Here is a 25,053-nt window from a genome sequence, read left to right on the forward strand (position 1 = left end):
CCTAATGTTAATGTACAGTTTCCAGTTGGATTCCATAATAAATGCATGCAGGTCATTTTTCAGCCAATTATGAAACAGTGGTAGATCAAGTCATTTGGGTTAAAAAGAATATTATACTTAAGTAATCATATGAATGTTTACCTGAAAATGAAACATTTCAAAACCTTGTTTTGGCAATATCCGAATATGATGACTTTTTCCAACTGACTCTTGATCAAAACTTTCATGCTTTTAATTACCGTAAGCCCCTTTTGCGCGCCCGCTATGCGTCCATCAGTGGGCGGACGAGACGTTCGATGGTGACGCTGAGGAGGGGGAGGCGACCTGACGGGTAACACAAAGTCTGTGGAGAAATTTTCGAGAATCCTGACAACGTTGCAGCCGAAGGTAAAATGAAGACGCCGTTTAAAAAGTGATTTGGTGGTTTCTCTCATTGCTTTTTTTGACAGGATGGCTTTTAAAGTGCAATATGGCGTCAGTGTGCTGTTGTCGTGTGCACATCTGATACTCACCTTCCCAATGGTAAGGTCACTTCCACTTTAAAAAAGTACTGACAAGATTTTTTTTTTTTTTTTTTTTAATACAACTGTGAGAATTTGGAGTTTTCATGATTATTTATTTAGTTGATTCTTCTCTCTTTATCCATCAGTATAAATTAGTGTGTTAGAGTATATTTGCTAGATTTTAGTAGGTTTTTTTCTCATCTCAGTCCTTTTGACCATAAACTACCAAAAATGATTGGACTAGCTTGGTATCCAACCTCATAACATTTATGTCATATTTCTTTTGTAGCGTGGAAAAGAGTGCAAGATGTGCCCTGCAGGTGAGTCATTGTGTTTGTAAAACATTTTTTGTTTGCCATGTTTACCGTATTTTCTGGAGTATAAGTCAAACTTTCTTTTTCAGTTTGACTGAGCCTGCGACTTATATGGCTTTTATTTTTTTTAATGTCAAACTATTAATATGTTACAATGACAGATGCTTATTTTGACAGTTGTTTCCACTGACAAATGACTCCCTAGCTTACTAGCTAAATTTAGCTAACTCCCATCATGTATTTTCTTCTTGTCAGGTGAGTTCCAGAAGTCATGTGAGCAGTGCGCGCCGTGCCCCGCCGGTCGCTACACCGAGCAACGGAACCGCGAAGACAGCTGCCATCGTTGCTACGGCGACTGCAGACCCGGTTAGCGCACCTGCGATTTGAACACGCTCAACGGCAACCCAGATTTGGACTTGACCTGCAAAGTTGTCTCGTCTCTGCGGCAGAATTTCATCAGGTGGTGAGCAAAAACTGCAGCAGCACGTCTAACCTCAAGTGCACATGCCGGGACGGCTTCCGCTGCGCGGCTGTGGTGGCGCATTCCGACAACTGCAAAAAGTGTGTTGCCACCGCGACGACCCGTAAGTATAAGCCAATACGTTTGCTCGAGTGCGCTTTTGCAGTATTGCCGTGGTAACGAGTTTATTTACTGTTCCGCCATAGCGCCGGCGACAACAATGACCAAGAAAACGACAATGACCGTAACAGATGATGAGCAGACTTCTGCTTCAGCGGAAAGCAATTTCTATCCTCCATCTTGCTCATTTCCTGAGTGAGTCTCACATTAGTTGTGTCCGAATGAAAAGAAATCATATACGAACCTCCCTTCTAATGAAAACACAATGGAAATTTATAACATTGTGAAATTGTAATTTCTGTCATTAAAAAGCATCAAGATAGACTTATTTTTTCAAATTAAATAATAACAAAGACAGCCATATGAACTTAAGATATTGACCATAATAATGTGTTTAATACATTGTGAAATTGTAATTTCTGTCATTAAAAAGCATCAAGATAGACTTATTTCTTTTTTTCAAATTAAATAATAACAAAGACAGGCATATTAACTTATGATATTGACCATAATAATGTGTTTATAACATTGTGAAATTGTAATTTCTGTCATTAAAAAGCATCATGATAGACATTTCTTTTTTCAAATTAAATAATAACAAAGACAGGCATATTAACTTATGATATTGACCATGATAATGTGAAATCAGAAATACCACGTGCGATGATTTTTCTTAGGATTTTCACATTTATACTCCCTATTAAAACCATGAATATGGAGGTGAAAATTGTACGTGAGAAATTGTAAAAATTAACAATTTAAAGGCCATTTTAAGGGTGCGGCTTATACGCGAGTAAATGCGGTAGATGTTTACTGTTGCTAAATTCACAGCTGAAAGATGATTGGACGCCACACAATTGGATTTGTCAGCATTGCCAAATTATTTCATAGTTCTCACCGATACCGAGTACGTGAAATTGCTATCATCACAACTTTAGTTGCTATTTTTCATTCATTTGCTCTTGTATGCATTACTCTCCTGCGGTTGGCAGGGGAAGCCAATTGGCAAAATATTGAGTGGACAAAGGGACATTTTAAGTCTGATTGATGATACGATTTTAGCATAAATGAGCAGTATTCGGCAAATTACATGAAAAAGTCAAGTTAAATAGTGAATTAATTTATATTATGTGTTATATGTTTTACAGCTGTGACAAGCAGCCTGGAAACAGCTCACATGCTAAAAACGGTGAGTCATTTTCAGTTACTTACAAACTTTTACACCTCAGTCATTTCAAGCATTCTGTTTGTGAAACAGACAAGAGTACGCGCTCTCGCCCGGTGGCCATTTTGTTGCCTTTGGTTGCCGTGGCAACCGCGACTCTCGCCGTCGCGCTATGTATCTGCCGGCATGGGGAGGAAACTTGCTTGAAGCAAGGTATGAACATAAATTATAATCTTTCACGAGATTGATTTGTTGATTGATTTACGGATTTTGATTCATTCCCTTTCAGCTGCTGTCAAGTTAAAAAACAAGGTAAGCATATTAAATAAGAACAAAATTAAGGATATTTAGAGCAAAATCGCAGGTGTGGGTCTCGATTAAAAGGATTCATCTAATTGATTAATCTTGATGTTCTAAAAAGCTACTGTCATTTTTGGACTAAAAGGCAACCTTTACTATAAGCCACGCCCACCAAATTTGACCAGAAATAAAAGTGTATGCTAAAGCTTTTGTGATTGGAATGTGACCCCCCCCAAAAAATACACTTGACAAATTTAAATCACATTTTAAAAAAAACTGGTTAAAAAATATAGAACATTTAGAAAAGTGTTTCCTACCATTGAGAGCACTAGACGTCTAATAAATAAGTAGATTGGACGGCTAAAGCTTTTGTGATTGGAATGTGACCCCAAAAAAACAAAAAAAACAAAAATACACTTGACAAATTTAAATCACATTTAAAAAAAAAACTGGTTAAAAAAATATAGAACATTTAGAAAAGTGTTTCCTACCATTGACAGCACTAGACGTCTAATAAATAAATAGATTGGACGTCTAGCGCTGCCAATGGCAGCCAAGAATTAACCTTAAAATGAAGATTTTTTTATTTATTTAGGGGGGTTCAAATGCCGGAGCCAAGGTGAAGTCAACAGACCTTTCCTCTCTGGAGCCTTGTGGTATGAAGTTTTTGACTAATTATGCCATGCCATTTTCAAGTGACTATTTTAGACTCGCGTAGGTGCTGTTCACGTCCACAACGCAGGGACCGTCGTCTTCAGCTGGCTCGGTCACTTTACCGGCCAGGTGAGTTCTGTCACGGAAGCTGACAGGGCCATGGATTTTGAGGAAGAGGAGGAGGAGGCAAATGGCCAGCGAGCACCATCGTGTTCTTCCTGTGTTCCCCTGTCTGAGGAGGAGCGAAGTTGCGAAGCTGTCTTCTTCCCCTCTCAGGAGGAAGGCAAGGACTGGCACTTGTCCAAAGAGGAAGCAGAAGCTTGACAAAGATGGTGGAAATTGGAGAAGAAGGCCTCACTGGACACAGACGGTTCATCTCCAAGTTTAACAATCTCTGAAGACAACCAGTCTGGTAGGAATGCCTGGGGAAAATGGAGGGTTTCAGTTTCCACTATGCAGAGGCAAATCGTTATGTAAATGATTTTTATTTGAACTATTTCAATGGTTAGCTATGTGAGTCGTTTTGAGTACTCTTTCACAAGATTCTATATTTTAATTGGTACGTGGAAAAAAATCACGAGTGGGACCTTAAATGTCATCTGACTCATTGCGAAAGCCGCAACCTGTGAGCTAAAATATGGAAATCGCTGTTGACAGAACTGAGATATTACATTTAGAACTGCTTTATTCTTCTTCTTTTTTTGCTTTAATCTTCATTTTTTTTGCAGTAGACTCTTCTGGAATGCATCCTCTCATTGATTAGCAACAGCATGATATATATTCAGTTTTTTTCCACTTTAAAAGTGGTAAAATTACCCCAAAAAAATTGAATAGGCACTTGATTACATGTATGTATTTTGACTTTTAAATTCGTAGTATGGCTCACAAGGAATAACATTGGAAAATATGAATTCTTTGTGGCTCTCTTCGTCAAAAAGGTTCCCTGGTTTTAATTTATTTCATGTGGAAGCCCAAATTACAGGTTTTAAAGTCCATTAAGAGAGCAGAACATGCAGCATTATTTACTCAGTGCTCGCAAATATAGCGCTCAAGGTCCAAAATGACCAGAGTGAGGCAACAATTAGCTTTTAGGGTGAAAACTACTGTCCATGTTTGTACTCTCTGTGTGGAAGCTGAAACATACTAAAATGTTTTAAAAAATTTAGAAAAAGGGTCAAATAACTTCAAATGTGTAAAATTAAACTACCGTATTTTCACGACTATAAGGCGCACATAAAAGTCTTAAATTTTCTCCAAAATAGACAGGGCGCCTTATAATCCAGTGTGCTTTATATATGAACCAGTACTAAAATTGTTATCACGATAAAATAAAATGAATCGGTTGATAGGGTACACCGACTCTACTATTTTCCCGTAGACAAAGTAGTGCGCAGTGACTGCCGGGATATTTAGTAGTTCTTTTGTCAATACACCCAATGGATTGTGGCCTGTATACATCGACATCAACACAGCTTGACCAAGCAAGTTAGATATTCATATATAATATATATGCGTCTAAAAACGGTGCGTCCTTTGTGTGTTTAAATTACAGAAATAGCACTCGTTACTGACACTGCGGCTAAAAAATACAATGCGCCATATAGTCGTGAAAATACGGTAAATAAATCACTGTCATTGAAGGCCAGAGACGTCAACTCTATTTTAAACTGGGAGAGAAAATTAAATGTGTTCAATGTAGTTTATATAGAAGGTGAAACAATAGAATTTTTTTTACGTGGTCTCAATTTCCACATCACGTATTTTCCTGTTACAAAAGGTATTGAGTGTCTTCTGTTGGGTTTCAACCTCTCTGATGAAGCGAAACAAAAGTTGTAAGAGATAATGTGTGGTTGACAAAAAAAGGAAAACTAATCTAGCCACTATTTGACCACTATGATTTGTTATGACATGAGTTTGTAGGTTATAAATGCTAAGCCAGGAATTCTTTTGTGTGATTTCGACTCGTCATTTGTTCCTTAAACTTGACCATTTTCACTAAATTGGGTCAATCAACTGCTAAAAACAAAAGCCGCTCGTTTGAACTTTATGCCCGAAAATTAAGGGCGCAGCAGGAGGAGTGCGAAACAGGAAGTTTCAAGACAGAGAACTGTCATGACTCAACATTTGTGCACCGACTTGACGGAATTTGCGCTCCTGTTTGTCACGTGTACCGCTCACAATAACACGTTTAATCCTTTATAGGGCTCTCATTGAAATCATGTTCTTCTTCCAGAGGGTCATTGGTTAGCCTCACAGTTCTGGGGTTCTGGGTTCGATCCCAGGTGGGTCCTCCTGTTTGGAGTTTGACTGTTCCCCCCGGGCTTCTTGCGTGGGCTTTTCCAAGGTACTTCGCGTTCCTCCCACATTCCAAAAACATGCATTAGCTGGTTGAACACTCTAAATTGCTCCTAGGTAGGATTGTTTGTCCGTGTCCTCGTGCCCTACGATTGGCTGGCCACTGATTCAGTGTCCCCTGCCCGGTGCCAGTCAGATGAGCTGTGATAGGCTCCGGCACCCCCTGAGACCCCCTTATGAGGATAAGCAGTAGAGAAAATAAATCAATAAAATTGAGACCTTGTGACATGACCCAAATGTGACGTCCATGAATGTGCATGCCAGGTTTTTTTTTTATTATTCATTTATTTTTGTTTATTGTATTATTGTTCATTTGTTTTTGTTCATTAAGAAAATGACGCTTTGTGGTTGAATTATTATTTTTTGTATACGCAAACCTCCTAGCCAGTTAGCTGGCAAACATCTTCGTTAGCTAGCTAGCTAGCTAGCCTGCTAGCTGTCATGGTTTGACAGGGTTAAGAAGGAGTTCCTCTAAATTATCCTGTGACCCAACCAGTTCCCGTTTGAGACCGCCTACAACTATAGTCAGCCAGTTTTAGTGTGCCTCTCTTATCAGCGGGTTTCGACCTGTTTTGTTTCGTTTACTCTGAATTTACAAGGCTAAAACATTCCCAAACTCAAAGTGGACCCGGGCGAAAAAAATGGACGCTTGTGCTGGTAAGTCATATGGAACGCGACGTTAAGATTTACGACCGATTTTACGCATGAGTTTAGCGGGCTCAGGTGGGCATGTTACAGTCGGAAACTGTTTCTTAAGTAAAATCGGACTAAACTGTCGAATATTTATATTTTCCTCTCTTTTCTTGTCGCGTATTAGTCAACTGGAGAACTTAAAAGTGACCGGTTCATATCCGTGCGTCTTTTTGTGCGCATTACTATGTCCAATTATTATGAAAAAACATGTTCCTGTTACTTGTTTTGCCTCATTTAATGGAGATGAATTGGTTAAGTATAGTAACACTTCAATAAGTGTACTGTTCAAGTGTTTTATTATTGCACCCGCGAGGTTTGTTCTAGTCAGACAATGTTTTGTCTCCTTAACGCAATTAAGGCTTCTATTTAAAGCAATTTGGTTTGTCAACAAATTAATTATATGACGTAAAACTGTTTATTTTTTTTCTCACTTTTCCTGGAAATTTAAATGGCTGTAATCAAATTGACCTTAAAGAGCACTGATGCGTAAAACACCTGTACAGGATAAAACAGACTAAAGCATTAAAAGAAAAAAAATCTTAATGTACTCTAGGGATGTAACGATACATCGAATCGATGTATACCTGCAAAAACGATTTTTCAACAGTGTCATATGTTAAATATGCTGGAAAGGTGATTGTGGAAAGTGTTTACAAAGAATGCAGAAAATCCATAGAGACATAGAATCAAAGAAAATCCTTATTTTATCATATCGTCATTAGTCCAGTCCAAAGGGAATGGACGTCTATAGCTGTCAATGGCAAAGAGCACATGATTTGCTCGCATTCATGGCCTGATCACCATTTTACAACGATATTCTCAATCAATGAGATCAATATGATTTAAATGATAACCATGTTTCATCGTAATGATAAGCTGCCAAAGGAAACGACTCATGAGGTGTTTTCACCCAGGTATGTCGTTTGACATTTTAACCAGCCGAGCCAGAATTTCCTCTTAAGAACGACTTAATTGCTGTGCCGTACCTCTTTGCTTTGTTCATTTAATCTAAGCCTCACTTTAAAAATTATAACCAACATGAAGTGCATTGCTCAGATATTAAGGTGAATTAATTGACTTGGAATCATTTTTAATTAGCTGCTTTTGGGGATTGGCAAATTACATTTTAGATTCTAGTTCTTTTTAGTTCCTTAAACTGATATTGCATAATGTGAAAACCTTAAAGAATGTGTTGAAGAAGTTCAAACTATTTGTGAGTTGCACTCTGTCCCAGATTTTTACGACAAAAATGACAATTTTGCTCACAAGTGCTTCTTTTTGACAGACTCATCTTAAGTGGCAGTTGTTCGTGGCGAGCGACATGCATGGCGAGATGGTCGCGTTTGGTGTGCTCCTGACAATGGCCGTGAGTACAGACATACCTTACGAATGCCTCTATGTACGAATTTTTTATATGCAAATGAGCGATTCAAGATACGAAAAAGATCCAAGTTACGAAATCCCCCCCAAAAGTAAATGCATTTCCTTATCCGTTATTTAATTTTGAAAATATTGTCGCGGATGCATGGATTCTCACTTTAGAGACCTCGGTACCCTCGACTGGGCTCTCATTTCATCCCTCTCATTCTATCTCATATAATGACAATAAAAGCATTCAATTCAATTCAATTGGCTGTCTCACAACAACCACTATCCATGTTTCAAGATTCTCTCTTACATACCTGCCCACCTCGGCTAAATGCTCCCTTTATTAATGATTGCAATTCCCCTTATTAAGCGGTTAAAAACCATACAAATGCAACATGGCACATATTTTCCAAACACACGCAGGCCACACGTTAAAGTCTAAAATGTTGTACTACAAAGTAGACGGCTTTCGGCCATGGTAAAACGGGCTCTTGCCGTCATCTGCCAAACGCGGGTACCAAATCTACCATTATAACGGCCGCGGAGGGAACTATTTCAGCGGGGCAGGACAAATTTTCAAATGCTTTATTTATTTTAAGACATTAATAAATAATTTTCTCTCATTTTTGTGTGTTTCCTCACATCTTTCATATAACATTGGGACACTTTGAGCACTTTTAAAGGGTTTAGTTGGTAGTTGTGCGAGGACCATGGAACCAATTAGAGAATTTACATATAAAGTACACCTCTACTTACGAAATTTTCAAGTTAGGAAAAAAGTTCTGCTACAAATTAATTTCGTAAATAAAGGTACAACTATTTTCGATCAAATAATGCACACTTTATAGTTTGCACCTTGAGGAGATGAAGCGTAACAGAATGTGATCTCCCCCGCATCATCTGCTTTGCCCCGCAGTGCCTGGCCATGTCCACACTTGCATTGAGTCCAACGGTGACGCAAAAGACGTGTCCTTCCAGCGATTACCTTGTAGACGAGATATGTTGCAACAAATGTCATGCTGGTAAGTTGGAGTTTACTGAACAATCACATTTTATTTTATTGGAGAGACTCCTAAAACAAAAAAAACCCATTCATTCCTCATTAATGGGATATTTTCTGAATTATTCATAAATAACCCCAAAAACTTGCGTCATGGCTGTCTCACTGGTCGAAAACATTCTGGCTTGGAAACGTGTATTGGAAGTAACTTCAGGTTATGTCATGTTCTACAAGGTCTGACAATAGCCAGAGAGTTAAAATGTTAAGTAAAAAGGAGTATTTAATAATCCAAAAATCAGTTTATAAGGCATTCTTGCATTCAACCCTTTCTGTAAAGAAAGGTTGTCCAAACCTTTTTTTCAAAGGGGCGCTTTCAGAAAAATCCAAGCAGTTTTATTTGTTAAACGTTGGATCATAATTAGGTTAAAAAAAAAAGATCGGGTTTTTCAAACTTATTTTTTTGAATTATTAGTAATTCATTTGCAGAACAAACAGGAAAAAGTCCAGCAACATCCAAAAAAAGTCAAGAAAATCACAACCAGGATAACTCAATTTATCATATTGGATTATTTTTCATATAACTTATTATTCATTCATTTATGAAGAACTGAATACTGAAATATATCATTTTCCTACATTGATTTTAACATGTTGCCAGGCCCTGTTGACTAAATGACAAGCAACATTTAAAGTTAAAGCTGAGAAGTGCTACAGAATGTAGGCTGGATTTAAGCTTCTTGTGTGGACCGTAATGAAAAAAATCCCTTATTTGCTGCTGGCCAATTAAAAAGGTTTAACCAAACTTATTGTGGCTGTTACATTCTCTTTGTCCAGGTTTCAAACTGGTGAAACACTGCATTTCTGAAAATTCCCGAACGACCTGTGTGGAATGTCCTGACGGGCAATTCTTGGACCACATGAATTATTCGCCAAACTGCTGGAAATGTCGGACGTGCAAAAGTAAGTTTACTAGTGGCACACTAGGAAATCTGGAGTGTTTTTATTTACAGTCGTACCTCTACTTACGAAATTCATTGGCGCCAAGACCTTTTTCGTAACTTGAAATTTTCGTAAGTAGAGGTGTACTTTATATGTAAATTCTCTAATTGGTTCCAAGGTCCTCACACAACTACCAACTAAAGCCTTTAAAATTGATCCGTGTCCCAATTTTATATGAAAGATGTGAGGAAACACAAAAATTTGAGAAAATTATAAGGAAATGATTTAATAATGTCATAAAATAAATAAAGCATATGAAAATGTCCCCTGCGCCGCTGAAATATCTCCCTCCGCGGCCGTTATAGATGTAATACCCGTGTTTGGTGGCAAGAACCCGTTCTACCAGGGCCGAAAGTCGTCCACTTTGTAGTACATTTTAGACTTTTACGTGTGCCCTATGTGTGTGAAAATATGTGCCACGTTGCATTTGTACAGTTTTTAATCGCTTAATAAGGGGAATTCGAAATAAAATGGCAGATAAGGAAATGCATTTACTTTTTGGGTTTTTCGTCACTTGGATCTTTTTCGTAAGTCACTCATTTGCATTTAAAAAAAATTGTAACCTGAAACTTTCATACCTAGAGGCATTCGTAAGTAAAGACTGTATTTTTTTTATTATTATTTTTTTTTTTAAACAAACCTTCGGGAGCTCTGGTGATAGAAACAAAAAGTAGGCAAAACTTTCAGTGACGGATTCGAAATACGGACCTATTTTTCCCAATTTCTCTCTTGGCAGAAAATCGCCACGAGGTGGAGATTTCGAAATGTGAGCACTACCGCGACACTCTGTGTCGCTGTAATGACACATATTACTCTGTGAAAATCGATTCGGAAACGACAGACTGCGTCAAATGCTCAACCTGCAGCGCTGATGAACTGGAAATCCAAAAATGTAAGTTTTCCCAACCAAAACACATTTGCAATTACGACTTTCTGCATGATTTCTGCAACCCAAATCAATAATGAATTTATTCGCTGCCTTTGAATGCCCAATTCTGTTCCGCTTTCAGTGGCCGTGAAACTACGGCTTCCACAATTAATGGGCTAATTTACACCTTGTCTTCAGGTACACCGGAGAGAAACACGGTGTGCAAATGCAAAGAGAACTACATTCGGGTGAAAGAAAAATGCCAGCCTTGCAAGAAGTGAGTGTGTGTCTGCGTGTGTATGTTTAAGTGTTTAAGGTGTGTTCTCCAGCGCCTACGCATTACAAAGCGAGACGCACAGTGGAACGTAGAGGGAAGTGGTTTTGATGAACCGAAACTTTTTCCATGGATGAAAAGAAGAGAAGCTTTTCCATTCTAAATATAGTTAGCATTTTGACTTTAAGCTGACTGAAATGTTCTCTAATAGGCACCTAAAGACTTTTAGCATCAATCTATCAATTATTTTAGGAGTGTTTATTTCTTTCTATCTGCTAGCAGTGCTCCTATTTCGGTCAAAATGAGTTTTTCCCAGCCCAACGCCGAGTTTGTGAAATGGTCGACCTCTCAATCGATGTTAGTTGTATTAAGTAGCAGTATTGTATCAAGCAGATGTCGGTATGTTAATATTTGGGTTATTTCTTGAGTCTGTACTCAAAATGCTTTCCTTCTCTTGTTATACTTTGAAGTAACACTTCCTGTCTTTGTACTTCCACAGTTGTACAGATGAATGCAAGCATCTCTGCAAGTCGCTTGCTTCCCACAAACCAGGAGCGGGTAAGCACAAAAATGAGCAGATTACAAGATTGCCCTCCAACCATTTCATTGAATGTGGCCTTTTTGCTTTAAAAAAAAATATATATATATATATATATATATATATATATATATATATATATATATATATATATATATATATATATATATATATATATATATATATATATATATATATATATATATATATATATATATATATATATATATATATATATATATATATCTCTTAACTCATTCAATACATTTGAAGCGATTGTGAAATGATCACAGTCAATGACAGTGAGTTAACAGACTCATTGAAGTAAACTGGACCCCCGTAAAGTCGTTTAAATAAAACTTTAAAGGGAAAGTCAATACCTAGTATTGATGTTATTCATGTAGAGCTAAAGGTTTTTAAGTATGCAAATGGGGGTTAGCCCTCAATCTTAACCACTGCACCGAACCTGGGTTTAGCAAAGTCTTAAATTAGATTTGCCGGAATAATGAGACAGACAAATTATCTGTTCTGGTTTTGTTGGATCGCACCGCCGCATTTTTCTCGCTTCATCAAAACGTGCGACTCAGCAGAATGGAATGACTGTTTGGGTGTTTTAAATTTTATCTGCAAAACTAAGGTGGGGCTCCTCACGCATCCATTTCAGTATCGCTTTTATGCAATGTGTGGAGTATGGAATGTATTCTTATGCTTTTTGTTAGTCAATTGGTTTATTTAGTTTAGTCACTAGAATAGAATTTTGCATGGGCTAGCGGAAATTTCCGTCCGTGACACCAATGAGTTGGGGGCGTGTCATCTAACATGACACACCCATTTCTTTGTTCATAGTTTCCCGCCTAAAGTTTGTACCTATGTCACATGACCTTTGTCAATAAAACTGGTCGACCTGTTGGGGGGATGCAGGGAGTTCAAACTGGTCAGGCTGGAGGTCAGACGCGCTCCTGGCGCTGGCTGCTCTGACTCCCTCCTTCAGCTGAAGCTAGATAAAACTCATCATGGCCGACTCTGTGTGCTTCCTCTAATTCGAAGTTATTGAATGTTTATCGATTAGATCCAACACAATGTTATCGTTAGGCTTCACTAGCACCCATTATGGGACATTTCAAGATCTCATATCATACCTATACAGGTGAAACCCTTAGATGTATTGACTGAATGGAATAATCAAATCAATGAATGGATGTGCCAACATTTTTGCAAGTTCAATGCCGGAAAGACAGAGGTGATCACTTTGTTTTACAAATCAGTCCAAAAATCAGGGTGTTATTATAATTTTTCCAATTTCATGTTTGTATTATTGCTGACTCCGGGCCAGAGGCGGGGGACACCCTGAATTGGTGGCCAGCCAATCGCAGGGCAGATGGAGACAAACAACCATTCACACTCACACTCATATCTAGGGGCAATTTAGAGTCTCCAATCAGCCTACCATGCATGTTTTTGGAATGTGGGAGGAAACCGGAGTACCCGGAGAAAACCCACACAGGCCCGGGGAGAACATGCAAACTCCACACAGGTGGACGGACCTGGATTCGAACCCAGGACCCCAGAGCTGTGAGGCCGACACACTAACCACTCGCTCCACTGGGCCGGCCTATGAATTTTTTTAAAATATATTTTTGTTTTTAAACGTTCATAAAAATGTGAAATTCCACTCAGAAACTCACAAGCGGAAGCGATTCCCCTCTTTCCCCCTTGCTAGTAGGAATCAGCACTGGAAAAAAAAGATAGTTAGAATAGGGGTGACCCTACTTTGGGATTTTTCAATTATCCCATATACATTAACCGCAATATTCGAAGGATTACCATATCCTTGTATGTCTTATAGATTCAGAGAGTCAGAGCGGGTTCCTCGTTAACGTCCTGATCGCATCCGTGGTTGTGGCGGTGGTGTTGTTGATGGCTGTCATCTGCTATTTGGCCACAAAGCGCTTAGCCAAAACGATGCTACGCAAGCCATTAATAAAAACGGCCGAGTCGCTGGATTCGGAAAAGGTACAGTCTGGAAAACATGTACACTACATGTTGCATCATGAAGCTCATGCTAACCCATCACGGTGCAGTCTCTATTTCAGAAAGAGATGTCACAGTCCGTCACGCAGTGTACTGAGAGCGTACAACTTGTGCAAGAGCAGTCCAACTTGCCTGACTGTGTCCCACCGGAGATAAAAAGTGAGTGTGTTGAACGTTAACATACACTAATGCTCGGATTTCAGGAAATATTTTTATTAAATGCTGCACTCACAAAAATTGTCATGTGTATTAGGAGTGGGGTTTTAGTATGATAATCAGATTTAAGATGAAATGAGGTTAAAAAAAATTGCTTGGCTAAATTGTCAAATTGGAGAAGCGCATTTTTTAAAATCATACCTTGTTAAAAAAAAAATCTGAGTTTGTGCAAGAATATAAAAAAATAATCCATTTTTCGGTGGGAGCTACAAGAATTGTTTCATGACAAAACCTAATGATTTTTTTTCTATTTGAGTCTACCTCCTAATAAATATTAGTGCTGGGCAGCAATTATAAATTGTAATGGAAAGTCTTGCAATGAAGGAACGATGACGTACGACTTCTTCTCTCGCCAGCCTACAACGTCATCTACACGGTGCTCGACCTGGTGCACGTGCAACAACTCAAGCAGCTGGTTCGCTCGCTCGGCGTGACCGACACCGTCATCCAGTGGGCCGAGCAGGAAAACAAAACGAGCAAGGAGGCCCACTACCAGATGCTGAAAGCGTGGGCGGAAGGCGGCTCCCACGTCGGCAGCGGCAACGGAATCCTACACCCGTCCATGCTGCAAGAGCTTTTACTCAAACTCAAGCAGATGCACCTGAAGGGCGTGGCCGAGGAGTTGGAAACAAAGTACTGCATTCACTAGGACGTTGACGTCTGCCAAGGGGGATCATTAAAAGAGACACGCGCCCTTGAATGAAAGCATTGTTCTCAGGTCGGGACCTCAAGGGCAGCCTGGAAGCTTTGCAACGCGGGATAGTCGATGTCGGGCGGCGTGACGTCAAATTTCTGAGAGATCAGATGGAATGTCGACATTCCTGGCGCAGTGAATGTGCCGCTGCCACCTGCTGGATGGGGAAGCTCACTTTAAGGAGACGCATCAAAGGTCAAATCAGAGGTCACCAATATGTCGATTGTGTCGACTGGTGCATCTCAAATAATGCTGGTCAATCGTGTGTTCTTTTGGGGAAAAAAACAACTTTGTATTGAATCTTTTGATTGAGGAACTGATGTCTGAGCCCAGTTAGCCACTTCCTTGTTGTCTAGCTTTTATTTAGACTTTCATAACAGCAATTAGGATGTCATTTTTTTTAGATTGTTTACAAGCACCTCTGTTTCTCGGCGGCCATCTTGGGTAAGACGGCCGGCGGTTGGAACCTACTAGATTTAAAATTTCTTATTTCTTATTACTCCCTGATACCAATGTCGTTTTTGTGCCGTATCGGTGCAACACTACTTCTATTGCCATATTGTTTCCCTAACACTTTGATACAAAGCACCCATGAAGAAGGAGCTGAGACCGAGAAAGGTAAGAGTGAAACTCTTACTCTTAATGTGTTTTTTTTTAAAGGCAGACTTTTCAAAAGCAAAGATTTTCTTCCAAGTGAATTTCCATTGCATACAAGTTATCAGAGTGAAGTAATTCCCAAATATGTCCTATTGGTTTTTTTGTGTGTGATAAGGGTTCAAATCACCAAAATACTGCATATTTTTGTATCTGTATAAGGAAATATGTGTATTTGTAATAAATACTCCCACTCGTATATTCGCACAGTAATACACGACCTTTACTGTGGTAGTTTGAAAAACAATCGCATCTTTTCCCCAGATTTATTAAAGCGGGACACTTTTTTTTAATTATTAGAACTAAAACATTTTAGATTGGAGCTCAAATCTATCACTATATTAAATGGCATGTATGAATGATAGGATACATAGATAAACAAAGATAATTCATAATTTTAATAGTTAATTTCCATCCACTTTCGTTGGTTATGTCATTGGAGCGCTTTTTTTGGTAACACTTGGAACTTCACTCTTTCCTCAGCATTCCTATAGCCTCCATTTTGACATCGTTTCTCAAAAGGACACGCCCATCTCATCAGTAACTACTCAGTGTTGTTCTACACTTAGTGTTCAGGTGTGTCTAGTTAATTCCTAGCCTTCCGGTGCGGTCTTTTTTTATGGACAAATGGTGGAAGCGTGTAAGGAGCTGCTCTCGTAGGTTTTTAACTAAAAAGAGGGTGAAATGTAAGTCGAATTAAGAACTTCTTTTCATGACGACTTAAAGTTATAATTGATGAAATGGCTTTGCTACTTTATGTCTCAGTTTAGCAACTGAATTCGTTCCGATTATGGCACAACTCATTTTAAATAAGTAGTCTAACTTAGTTTTTAAAGTAAGAGGTTTGGCGTTACGTGTGAGGTAGAAAAATACATTCATAACACAGAATACATAATTAATTTAAAAAGTGTTTGTGAAGGAATCAGCAAACAAAAAATAATTGAAAAGATTTTTTTCTTCTTTAACTTTAAACGTTGTTTACAGTGATATACCGCCCTCTAGAGGCGTTGTAGCAGTAATGCTAAAATACCACTTCCAGTCAAAAATGGACGTCTAACGCCGTCATTGGCCTGTAAGAGTAGAACTGAATTAAATTTGCTTACCCATATAACAAATAATTTATTAAAGAAAATTTTGAAATTACTTTCGAGTGTCCCAACTTTTTAATAAATTATGTCACCAATTGGTCTTATTCAAAATACCTAGTTAATGCTACCAAAACAGAACAAAACAAGACCTATTCCTTTGTTAGACAATAAAAACATATTGAATAATTGCAGAGGCAAGAAAATTAATTGATACAGATGGCAAGTGACAAGTTTAAAAAGCAAAAAGGAAAAAAATGTACTTAAGTACGTGCCTGACAAATCAATCTGGATTAGTGAAGTCAATTACACACTACTAATTAAGCAGTTCACAGAGAAAATGTTTTTCCTCATTTGTCAGTTTGGCTGTCACATCAACCTCCAAGGGCTGAATAAATTATGATTTTTTTCTTCTTCATATACATATGTATATATACACCATACTTATACATATACTCTGTCACCTGAATGATATAATGCTGACTTGTGAATATATGTCCACTGCAGTGACCACCGTCCGTGAAAGGGTTAAAGCGGAGAACCGATTGATTGGTCGCCACAATGCAGTCATTCCCGCTGGGCCAGTTTCGAGAGCCAAGGTAGGCGCAGGTGAAAGTCGTGCTGACGGAGGGAGGGCGCGACCTAGCCAGCCTGGAGGAATTCGACGCGACAGTCCGGCAATGGACGCAGGCACACTCCAGGTAAGGTTCGTTTTTATTTCTTTCATCATTTCTGTAAGGTGTTCCTTTTTGTTGTGACATATGAAGATGTTTGACTTTTTTTCATAAAGTTTTCACGGTTTACTGGAATTTAAAACGTACCAGGAAACATCTACCAGGAAGCTTGAATTGGTGGAATCGCTTTCTGGGGGTTAAAATTCTTGGATTATTCTTAGGTGTGTTAGAATTGTTTTATAATTCAATGCGGCAAAAATGCTCTGTATTATGACAACGTATACAGGCCAAACAAAGAAAAAAATAGGGCAACAAGAATAAAGTCAGAATATTACAATAATAAAGTTGTAATATTATATCTTATTTGATACATGATTTTTGAGCAATGTGATATTTTCCCCCATTGTTAAAAACTGAGACAAATTCATGACAATTTATGGTTGAAATTTTGTCGTCTTTTTCTTCCGAGGGATGATTTAAAGAGTTTAGTGGTTTTGTCTCTTAGGGGTTAAGATATTAACGTTGTAATGTTTTTTTTTTAGGTAATGAACTAGGAAAATCAAAGTATTACAACAAATGACAGTTAATATGATGACTTTATTCTATTGTGTATTTATTTTGGGCCATAGTTCTATATAATATAACTACGTATATGCTTATTAGAATACATAATTAAATAAAATGTATTTTTGTTGACAAAAAAAAGATGGAGTCGTGTGAAAATCGCATTGATAATCAGACAACTGAGTGGTTGTAAATTCTGCTTGAGGGACATTTTGACAGCGCAGATCAGAATTGACAAGTGTGGGAATTTAACTGGCAACTCATTTAGGGTCAAGTTTGCGCTGTAACAAAAACCTTTTCCAACTGGCTTTTGGCGAGTGTTAGGTAAACGATCAACTATATTCACGCTGAAATTCCGGCTTGTCAATCATTTAGTCAAAAATTAACTTTACCTCGGCTAAAAAAAATGACGTCATGGTCCTAAACTTGTATTCTTTAAATTGACATTAACACAACTGAGCAGAAAAAACGGCAGTACAAAAACGCATAGCCATCGCAACCTTTTTTTGGGGGGTTGGAAAGGAGAGGACTGCTTCGATTGGGAGTTTTGGTACGTATTTAAAAATCAAATTTGGCGTCATATTCGATATTCATCACTAACCACTGCTTGTAATTCTGCCTACTAACAAACAGTAATATTAATAGCATATTTTGAGTGCACAGTCCCTGACGTCAATGTTGCGGTTAGTCCCTGAACAAATGTGGCATTACAAGTTCTTCTTTTGGAATATTAAGATGTAATACAGTGTAAAACCATTGAAAAACAATAGCAGATCTATTTTAGTCTTTGTCTAATGTAGCTCCGACTTTTTTTTTTTTTTTGTCATAATATCCGTGTTGCCCTGCTTCTATCTAGCATGTGTACATTACATTTTGTTGTCCAATGGATGCGTTGCCATGGCAAATTCATCTGTAAATGAAATACAGGGTTGTAAAAAGGGCCAATCTATTGGAAAGGCACCCTTTAAGTGACGATCTCCATCTAGTGTTCAAGATGAAAAGTGCAATCAAATATAGGCTGAATTTTAGCTTCTTGTTCACGCAATATATTTTCATAATTTGAAAAAAAACCTGGTTAATCCGTTTAAATTGAAGGCGGCACTGAGCAATCATCTTTCACGACCATTGATAGCAATCTATTTTGACTGGGAGTAGATATAGCTGATGCATATTGCCCGCAATGATTTTTTTGCCTTTTGTTTCTCTTTCCGGTGCCTCAGCTAAATTGGCAATGAACAAGCCAAGTCCCCGAAAAGACCCCTAAACATCAAAGCCTTTGGAGACCATGGATGTGCAGTCGAGTGAGGGAGGAGATATGGATCTCACGGAGCCTGAAAGCAACCCTGAAAGTCCAGCAGACCTCCGTTTTCACCACAAGTTGTTACCAGACAAAGTCAAGTTCTACACTTATGGCCATCGGGTAAATGCAAAACAATCTTTCTTGTACTGTTGTATGGTACTTTTTTGGTTTAGGGATACTTTGAATTATGGCACTTGAAGCACAGGCAGACTGAGATGACGTTTCATGCTGATGCCGAAAGGGAAATTCTTGTGTTACGACAACATGACCCTCGCCGGAGGAAGAGAAAATATGGTCGGAAATGAGCTAGGTTAGCGTCTGATGAGTCAGGAGTGACACACGAGACGATGAGGGAAGGGGAAGTGCCAAATGACAGCAAATACGTTTGTTCGCAGCGAATAGCAACCTTTTGTGTGAATTTCTTTCAACTTGATATAGTATTTGTAGAAAAAACATTTTTAGACTTTATACAATCTAACGACATGTCACACTTTTGATATTTAGAATTAATTCTACTCACATTTTTCAGTACAAAAGTCATTTTTTTGGGAGAAATGTTGTGGTAATCCTTTAATGCTCATGGGTAAATATCTCTGGGTTTTGGGTCGCTTCATATTGTTTTTGAGGAAATTCTGCGTCACTTCGTGATTATTTCAGGTCTCTTCCTGTTTGTTTTTTTGTGTTCGTATTATCTTGTTGAATTTGGTTGACTTCCTTTTGAAGTTGGGCCATTTCTGGGTCACTTCCTTTTTATTTTGCTACACTTCTTGTTGATTGTAGGTTCATCCCTGGTCACGTTTTATTGATTTTCGGGTCACTTCTGATGATTTAAGACAATTTCTAGGTCGTTTCCTGTTGATTTCGGATCACTTCCTGTTCATTCGTGGGACTTTATGGGTCACTTTCTGTGTCATTTGAACTATTTTGGTCATGACACATTTTTTTGTATTCATATTATAGTACTAGGTCATTCTATACACTCTATGGATTAACAAATCTATGAAATATTTGAACCCTTTTTTGGGCAAATATATAAATAATAATAAATGCAAGGTATTATTTTTAAAAACACATGCACAGTAATGATAAACTTGATATATAGAAGGTATTGCTTTGCTTTTTGTTTGTTTGTCGTCATGCCAAATCGTCCCAGTCAATGACAACGAAAACATAATGTAATAGAAGTGCTCACAATTCTGACAGGTTTACTATTCATTTTTAAAAAGTGCCTGATACCTCAATTCCAATCAAAATCATCACTTTCTCTTTCCAGAAGCGTATGAGACAGAAAGTTGTGAGCAACTATTCAACCGTGACTAAAGGAGCGTCCCCATCAGCCAAACCCAGAGCTGCACTTAAACAAGTTTTTCTCAATCAGGGACCGTCTGACAAAAACCTGACCGCAGAGGTACCGTCTCTTCACGTGGTGAGAATAAAATAAAATAAAAAAAACACGGTTTCAACTTCACTTTCTTTCAGGAGAAGAATCAGCTGGAAACGTTGAAGCTGGAGCTGGAGGCCTTCGCCGTGCCAGTTAGCCTGAAATGGAGATGGGCAGAGGAGAAAGGTGGAAGCTCTTTAGAGAGGCACTGGACCGACATTGTCAACTCTCACTCTGTAAGACCACTTTTCTAAATATTATCTCCATGACAAATACAGTGGAACATCTGAAACGGTGCTTTTCAAACTATTGCAAAGCCAATAACCTAATTGACTGCACCTCTAAAAATATCCACCAACATGAAAACATCGCTAGATGCGCTATTATAAATGCACTATTATAAATGCACTATTATAAATGCACCAAATACTATTCAATCTCATATAATACTCTTCAAACTGTCTTTAATATACAACAATGTTCCATAAAAGTCAACCAAATGCTCTTAAAGCTATTAAAAGGCTCAGTAAAAGCTATAGAAATATTCTGGATGTGCTGAAATATGAGCCATAGTTTCCTAAATCTTTCATTTGTTTTGCAGCTAAATATTTGAAAACAATCGTCAAAGCTTAAATGAGAAAAGTTGTCAAACTTAAAAATTGAATACAACACCTAATGAGTTCATTATAAGTTAAACCTCATCCCCATTCTTGTTGCCTGTATTAAAAAAAAGACAGTGACAAATTTTTCTCTTTTGAATTTATTGACAGAGCATGTCTCGCATGCAAAAGCACCAACAGGAAGCCATGTGGGAATTTATAGCCACCGAACTTAACTACATCAACCAGCTGACCATTATTAAAGATGTAAGAAGCCAATGGCGGTTTGGTGTCCAAATCCAAACAAAGCATCTGCTGTCTTTACATCACTCTTCCATTTTCTTTTCTCCTAGTTGGTTATCGCAGCTCTGGTCAACGTGCGCTTTCGTGGCTTCCTCGACGAGGTCAGTCCATACTTTTTTAGGAACACAACATTTTAATGCACATACAAAAAAAAATCTGAGGTAGGTAGATCAGTCAAAAACATGACTCAAATAAGTTAATTCACAATAACATTACTCAAGTGAACGTCGTCATCCAAAATTGTACTCAAGTAAGAAAATATTAGTGGTTAGCGTCGTAATGTTGTCGCCAGTGAAATGTGAAATAGCTTATTTTTTATGGCACACAGTAATCCCTCGATTATTGCGGTTAATGTAGACCAGACATGGCCGCGATAAACGAAAAACCGCAAAGTAGGGTCACCCATATTTAAAAATAAAATAAAAATACATATATGATTATTATTATTATTTTTTAAGATTTTTTTTTTTTAATTTCAGCGTGGATTTTCACATTTTTAGGAACTGAGGAAAAATTCCCCAGAAAAAAAATGCGATGTAGTGAACCCGCAATAGTTGAAGCCGCGATATTCGAGGGATTACTGTAACATGTTTTGTTATTTTTTGCCAAACACTTCATTCATTATAAGTCAAAAAATGTAATTTAAAAAAAAAAAAAAAAATTCCCCAGAAAAAAAATCTGCGATGTAGTGAAGCTGCGATATTTGAGGGATTACTGTCTTCCGAAAATTGTCAGGAGAGCATGACATCATTTTGGCGATATTTCGTCATATTGTCCAAAACTACTTTCCACTGAGAATGTGGCGAATGTTACACGCAGAGCAAGAGATGAGGAAAAATAGTGAAAGGTTGATTTTGTTTTGGTGTCCCAGGTGACCCCGGAGCTCCTTTTCTCCAACCTTTCTGAAATACTCAGCGCACACCAGCTCTTCTGGCAGGAAGTGATTTTTCCCATGTTAGAACTATTGCGCTCGACAGGCAGGCCTTTTTGCCCACTACAAATGGAGGCAGGCTTCCTCCAGGTGAGTATTTCAAATGATTTTCTACTTTGTCATGACCACCAAGCTCCCTTTTTTTGAATGAAAATGCTTCAAGTTGAATGAGCTTTTCTCCCATATTTATTTCATGTATTTATTTTATTTTTATCCCTGCAGTTTAGTGAGCATTTGACTCCGTATCTCCATTACTGCGCTCAACAAGAAAATAGTTTGGAGTTTTCCCGGCAACAAATGGAGAGCAACCCGCAGTTCGCCACGTATGTGCAGGTTAGTCTCTCACACGTGTTCATGTTTTGGGGGCCGCAGATTTATTCCATTGGAATACATTTTGTAACGAGCATATTTAAATCATTCACAATGATACAAGAGTCCATTTTTGGAATTTGAAGTGAAAAGTCAAAGTTCACAGAGGTCAGAAAAGAAACGTACTTTATTCTTCAGTTATAGGTTTGCGGTCACAATAACTCAAGAACGAATAAAGGGATCATTAGAACATTTCCTGGAAATGTTTGTACGAGGAAATTGATTCCATTTTCAGTTAATGGGGTCAGAGGTCACGGAGTCCCCTGATGTGGACAAGGTGCTGGAAATGAATAAACGAAATAAGATGGATTTTTATGTAAGACGCTATGTTAAGTAAAACTGGTCTTGTGGTTTTTGTGCAGGCATTGAAACGGTCATCAGCCAAAAAAAACAAACCAAAAAAAACATTTCAAGACTCGTTTTGTTTTGATGAACATGCACACTTAAAACTCAAGAAGAACACTAATCTTTTTTTTTTTTTTTTCTGCACCTAGTGGGTGGAGACCCACCCGCAGTGCTCGCGGATGCGCATCGGCGACATGCAAGCCAAGCCCCATCAAAGAATCACCAAGTACTCCCTTCTTCTCAAGGCCTTGCTCAAGACCACCCAGGACCCCCGGGTGCAGCTCGGCCTCCGAGGCATGGTGAGAAACTACCACGCGACCGGACTCCTTCAAACGTGACCGTTCTCTCGGCTTCTTTTAGCTATGCAGCATGAACGGTTTTCTGGTGAGCATCAACGAGTACCTGAGGCTGAAGGACCAGGACGCGGCGCTCGCCATCTCCGCTCAGAGGCTGGACGGATACGAGGTAGAGGGAATAAACGAGGAAATTGACAAGGTGAGTAGATGAAATGGATAACCTGGCTGTAAAGTGGTAAAACGTAAAGATAGTTAAGGGTTACCTTTAAGGCGTCATCATTGGCCGTCAATTAAAAAAAGACCATTCCCACACTGAACAGCACGTTCAAGATATCTGCCAGTTCGACCTGACCAGTCCTATGAGAGGAGTCGGCCGTGGCGTCGTACGCAAGCTACTCCTGGAGGAAAACTTGAAGATCCGTGGTAGAAAAGATAGCAAGGTCAGTCCTTATTTGGTTCACTTTCAAATTAAAGTAGAAAAAAATCACCATGCCTATAATAAGGATATTTTTCATTTTAAAAAGAAAGTAGAAAAAAATGACCATGCCTATAATAAGGCTATTTTTCATTTTAAAAAGACAATGAATAGTAAAGCTTTTTTTTCTTTGAAAAAAAAATAAAAAATACAGTGGTACCTCGAGATACGAGTTTACGGCAACGCGCTCGTAACATAACATAAACAAATTGAAACGAACTTGGATTACGATGCAGACAGACTCAAAAATAAGTTGAATCTAACCTTACACTAAACTTAATTCTAATTTTGTTTTAAATTTGTATAACTTTCTTCTCCCGGGTTGGCTCTATTTGCCCCGCCTCCACCCTGACTTTCAGATGCAACCTATCGAGGGTTGTTTGCTTTTGTATTCTGTTGGAATAATGATTAAAACCTTTTAAATCATTATTAGTAATATTTAATTAAAATTGGAAAACATCTTTCAACATAACTGGTTACACTTGCAAGGAAAATCACTCCCAACGCGTCTTCGTTCGCAAGAGGATTCTGACGGGCGGCATACTCTTCGGTCCATTTAGCGGCACATAACCAAAACATTCAAAGGTAATCTGATTTAAACAATTGCATAAGCAAAAACAACTGTCTCAACTGTTTTGAACAATTGTATAAGCTTAACCGAATAACATCATGAAGGTTATAAAAAACAACTGTCACAACAATCTGTTTTTATCGGAACACCTGCTTAAGCATAAAAAGTGACCCGAGCGGATCGTAAATCAAAACAACGGCATTAGAATTTGCACCAGTAAGCATAATAATTTCCTTATAAGGTAAACAGAGCAACAGTATATTTGAACAATAATGCGAGTATTCTCGGAAGTTTGATTCGATTTATCGCCATCTGCAGGATTCCGAGACAAAGCAGTTTAAGAGTCCTTGTAGATCATCCATCTGGCCTGGAACTTGTTGTCCTGTTCAGTCCATAGTTATGAAAACAATTGACTGGGCCCGACAGGAAGACTGGGGGAAAGTGCACTCGGTCCAAACAGTAAGGCACAATTTAAATGATAACTTCATTAACTATTAATTCCAAATGAACATATAGTAATATCCCAGAATGAACCCAACATATTCCCTTCAAAATATTCCCAAAATGATGCACACAAATGTCCTCACAATAGGATAACGCACGACCACTTGCCAACGAGAAGTAGTATATACTCCTCTCGTATTAGTGGTCGCTCCGCCATTCACACTGACTAACGGGGAAAAAAAAAACACTGAAAAAATCCAACGCTCCGCCCAGGGATTTGCGGGGAGAGAGACAGTGGCCATGATGTTCTTATGAGCAGCCTCTCACGTCCGCTGTCTGCTCGTATATCAAAATTGATCTTGTATCTCAAGATGAATATTTGCTCAAAATTTTACTCGTATCTCAAATTGCTCGTATGTCGGGGCACTCGTATGTCGAGGCACCACTGAATATATAGTAAGCAAAACAATTTCTTCACTCTTACTTTCAGCGAATCACCAACACATTTTC

The 25,053-nt window shown here is 38.4% G+C and overlaps 3 protein-coding genes across 6 annotated transcripts in view; all 3 read left to right on the plus strand.

Annotated features, from left to right (window-relative positions):
• LOC144073033 (uncharacterized) lies at nt 1-6,102 on the plus strand. 2 transcript variants are annotated; one of them, XM_077598539.1, is made up of 12 exons: nt 1-387; nt 450-522; nt 793-823; nt 1,073-1,183; nt 1,267-1,401; nt 1,484-1,592; nt 2,546-2,586; nt 2,656-2,775; nt 2,852-2,874; nt 3,458-3,518; nt 3,581-3,928; nt 5,750-6,102. In XM_077598539.1, exons 2-11 carry the CDS (start codon nt 451-453, stop codon nt 3,838-3,840), a joined length of 963 nt encoding a protein of 320 aa, XP_077454665.1. In that variant the 5' UTR covers nt 1-387; nt 450; the 3' UTR covers nt 3,841-3,928; nt 5,750-6,102. The 2 variants fall into 2 exon arrangements, with proteins under 2 accessions (XP_077454665.1, XP_077454666.1); XM_077598540.1 differs by lacking the exon at nt 1-387 and having other exon boundaries at nt 398-522; nt 3,581-3,645; nt 3,793-3,928.
• Nucleotides 6,103-6,278: 176 nt separating this feature from the next.
• On the plus strand, nt 6,279-15,405 carry tnfrsf1a (tumor necrosis factor receptor superfamily, member 1a). The gene is made up of 10 exons (XM_077598538.1): nt 6,279-6,528; nt 7,850-7,930; nt 8,849-8,954; nt 9,767-9,892; nt 10,668-10,823; nt 10,998-11,076; nt 11,573-11,631; nt 13,458-13,624; nt 13,693-13,801; nt 14,215-15,405. The coding sequence occupies exons 2-10, from the start codon at nt 7,886-7,888 to the stop codon at nt 14,505-14,507; spliced, it is 1,140 nt and encodes a 379-aa protein (XP_077454664.1). The 5' UTR covers nt 6,279-6,528; nt 7,850-7,885; the 3' UTR covers nt 14,508-15,405.
• Nucleotides 15,406-15,706: 301 nt separating this feature from the next.
• plekhg6 (pleckstrin homology domain containing, family G (with RhoGef domain) member 6) overlaps nt 15,707-25,053 on the plus strand; it is a 49,018-nt gene continuing 39,671 nt past the window's right edge. Inside the window, exons 1-12 of one of the 3 annotated variants that reach the window (XM_077598535.1) lie at nt 15,707-15,782; nt 16,799-16,992; nt 18,750-18,949; nt 20,103-20,237; nt 20,309-20,446; nt 20,981-21,076; nt 21,163-21,213; nt 21,984-22,133; nt 22,266-22,376; nt 22,907-23,056; nt 23,118-23,252; nt 23,374-23,493. In XM_077598535.1, coding sequence (XP_077454661.1) covers nt 18,815-18,949; nt 20,103-20,237; nt 20,309-20,446; nt 20,981-21,076; nt 21,163-21,213; nt 21,984-22,133; nt 22,266-22,376; nt 22,907-23,056; nt 23,118-23,252; nt 23,374-23,493 — 1,221 coding nt within the window. In that variant the 5' untranslated portion in view covers nt 15,707-15,782; nt 16,799-16,992; nt 18,750-18,814. Of the gene's footprint in view, nt 15,893-16,798; nt 16,993-18,749; nt 18,950-20,102; nt 20,238-20,308; nt 20,447-20,980; nt 21,077-21,162; nt 21,214-21,983; nt 22,134-22,265; nt 22,377-22,906; nt 23,057-23,117; nt 23,253-23,373; nt 23,494-25,053 lie in introns of all 3 variants that reach the window. The other 2 variants (XM_077598534.1, XM_077598536.1) reach the window with 2 other exon arrangements.

The sequence above is a fragment of the Stigmatopora argus genome, chromosome 4, assembly GCF_051989625.1.
Source record: "Stigmatopora argus isolate UIUO_Sarg chromosome 4, RoL_Sarg_1.0, whole genome shotgun sequence".
NCBI lineage: Eukaryota > Metazoa > Chordata > Actinopteri > Syngnathiformes > Syngnathidae > Stigmatopora > Stigmatopora argus.

What these genes read in the sequence shown, in the direction of transcription:
- LOC144073033 (XM_077598539.1), top strand. Translation starts at nt 451, where the DNA reads ATGGCTTTTAAAGTGCAATATGGCGTCAGTGTGCTGTTGTCGTGTGCA. An exon ending in CCATCTTGCTCATTTCCTGA is followed by an intron (nt 1,593 to 2,545) that starts GTGAGTCTCACA and finishes TATGTTTTACAG; the next exon opens with CTGTGACAAGCAGCCTGGAA. An exon ending in CAGCTCACATGCTAAAAACG is followed by an intron (nt 2,587 to 2,655) that starts GTGAGTCATTTT and finishes TTTGTGAAACAG; the next exon opens with ACAAGAGTACGCGCTCTCGC.
- tnfrsf1a (XM_077598538.1), top strand. Translation starts at nt 7,886, where the DNA reads ATGCATGGCGAGATGGTCGCGTTTGGTGTGCTCCTGACAATGGCC. An exon ending in GTGTGCTCCTGACAATGGCC is followed by an intron (nt 7,931 to 8,848) that starts GTGAGTACAGAC and finishes TTTGCCCCGCAG; the next exon opens with TGCCTGGCCATGTCCACACT. An exon ending in TGAACTGGAAATCCAAAAAT is followed by an intron (nt 10,824 to 10,997) that starts GTAAGTTTTCCC and finishes CCTTGTCTTCAG; the next exon opens with GTACACCGGAGAGAAACACG.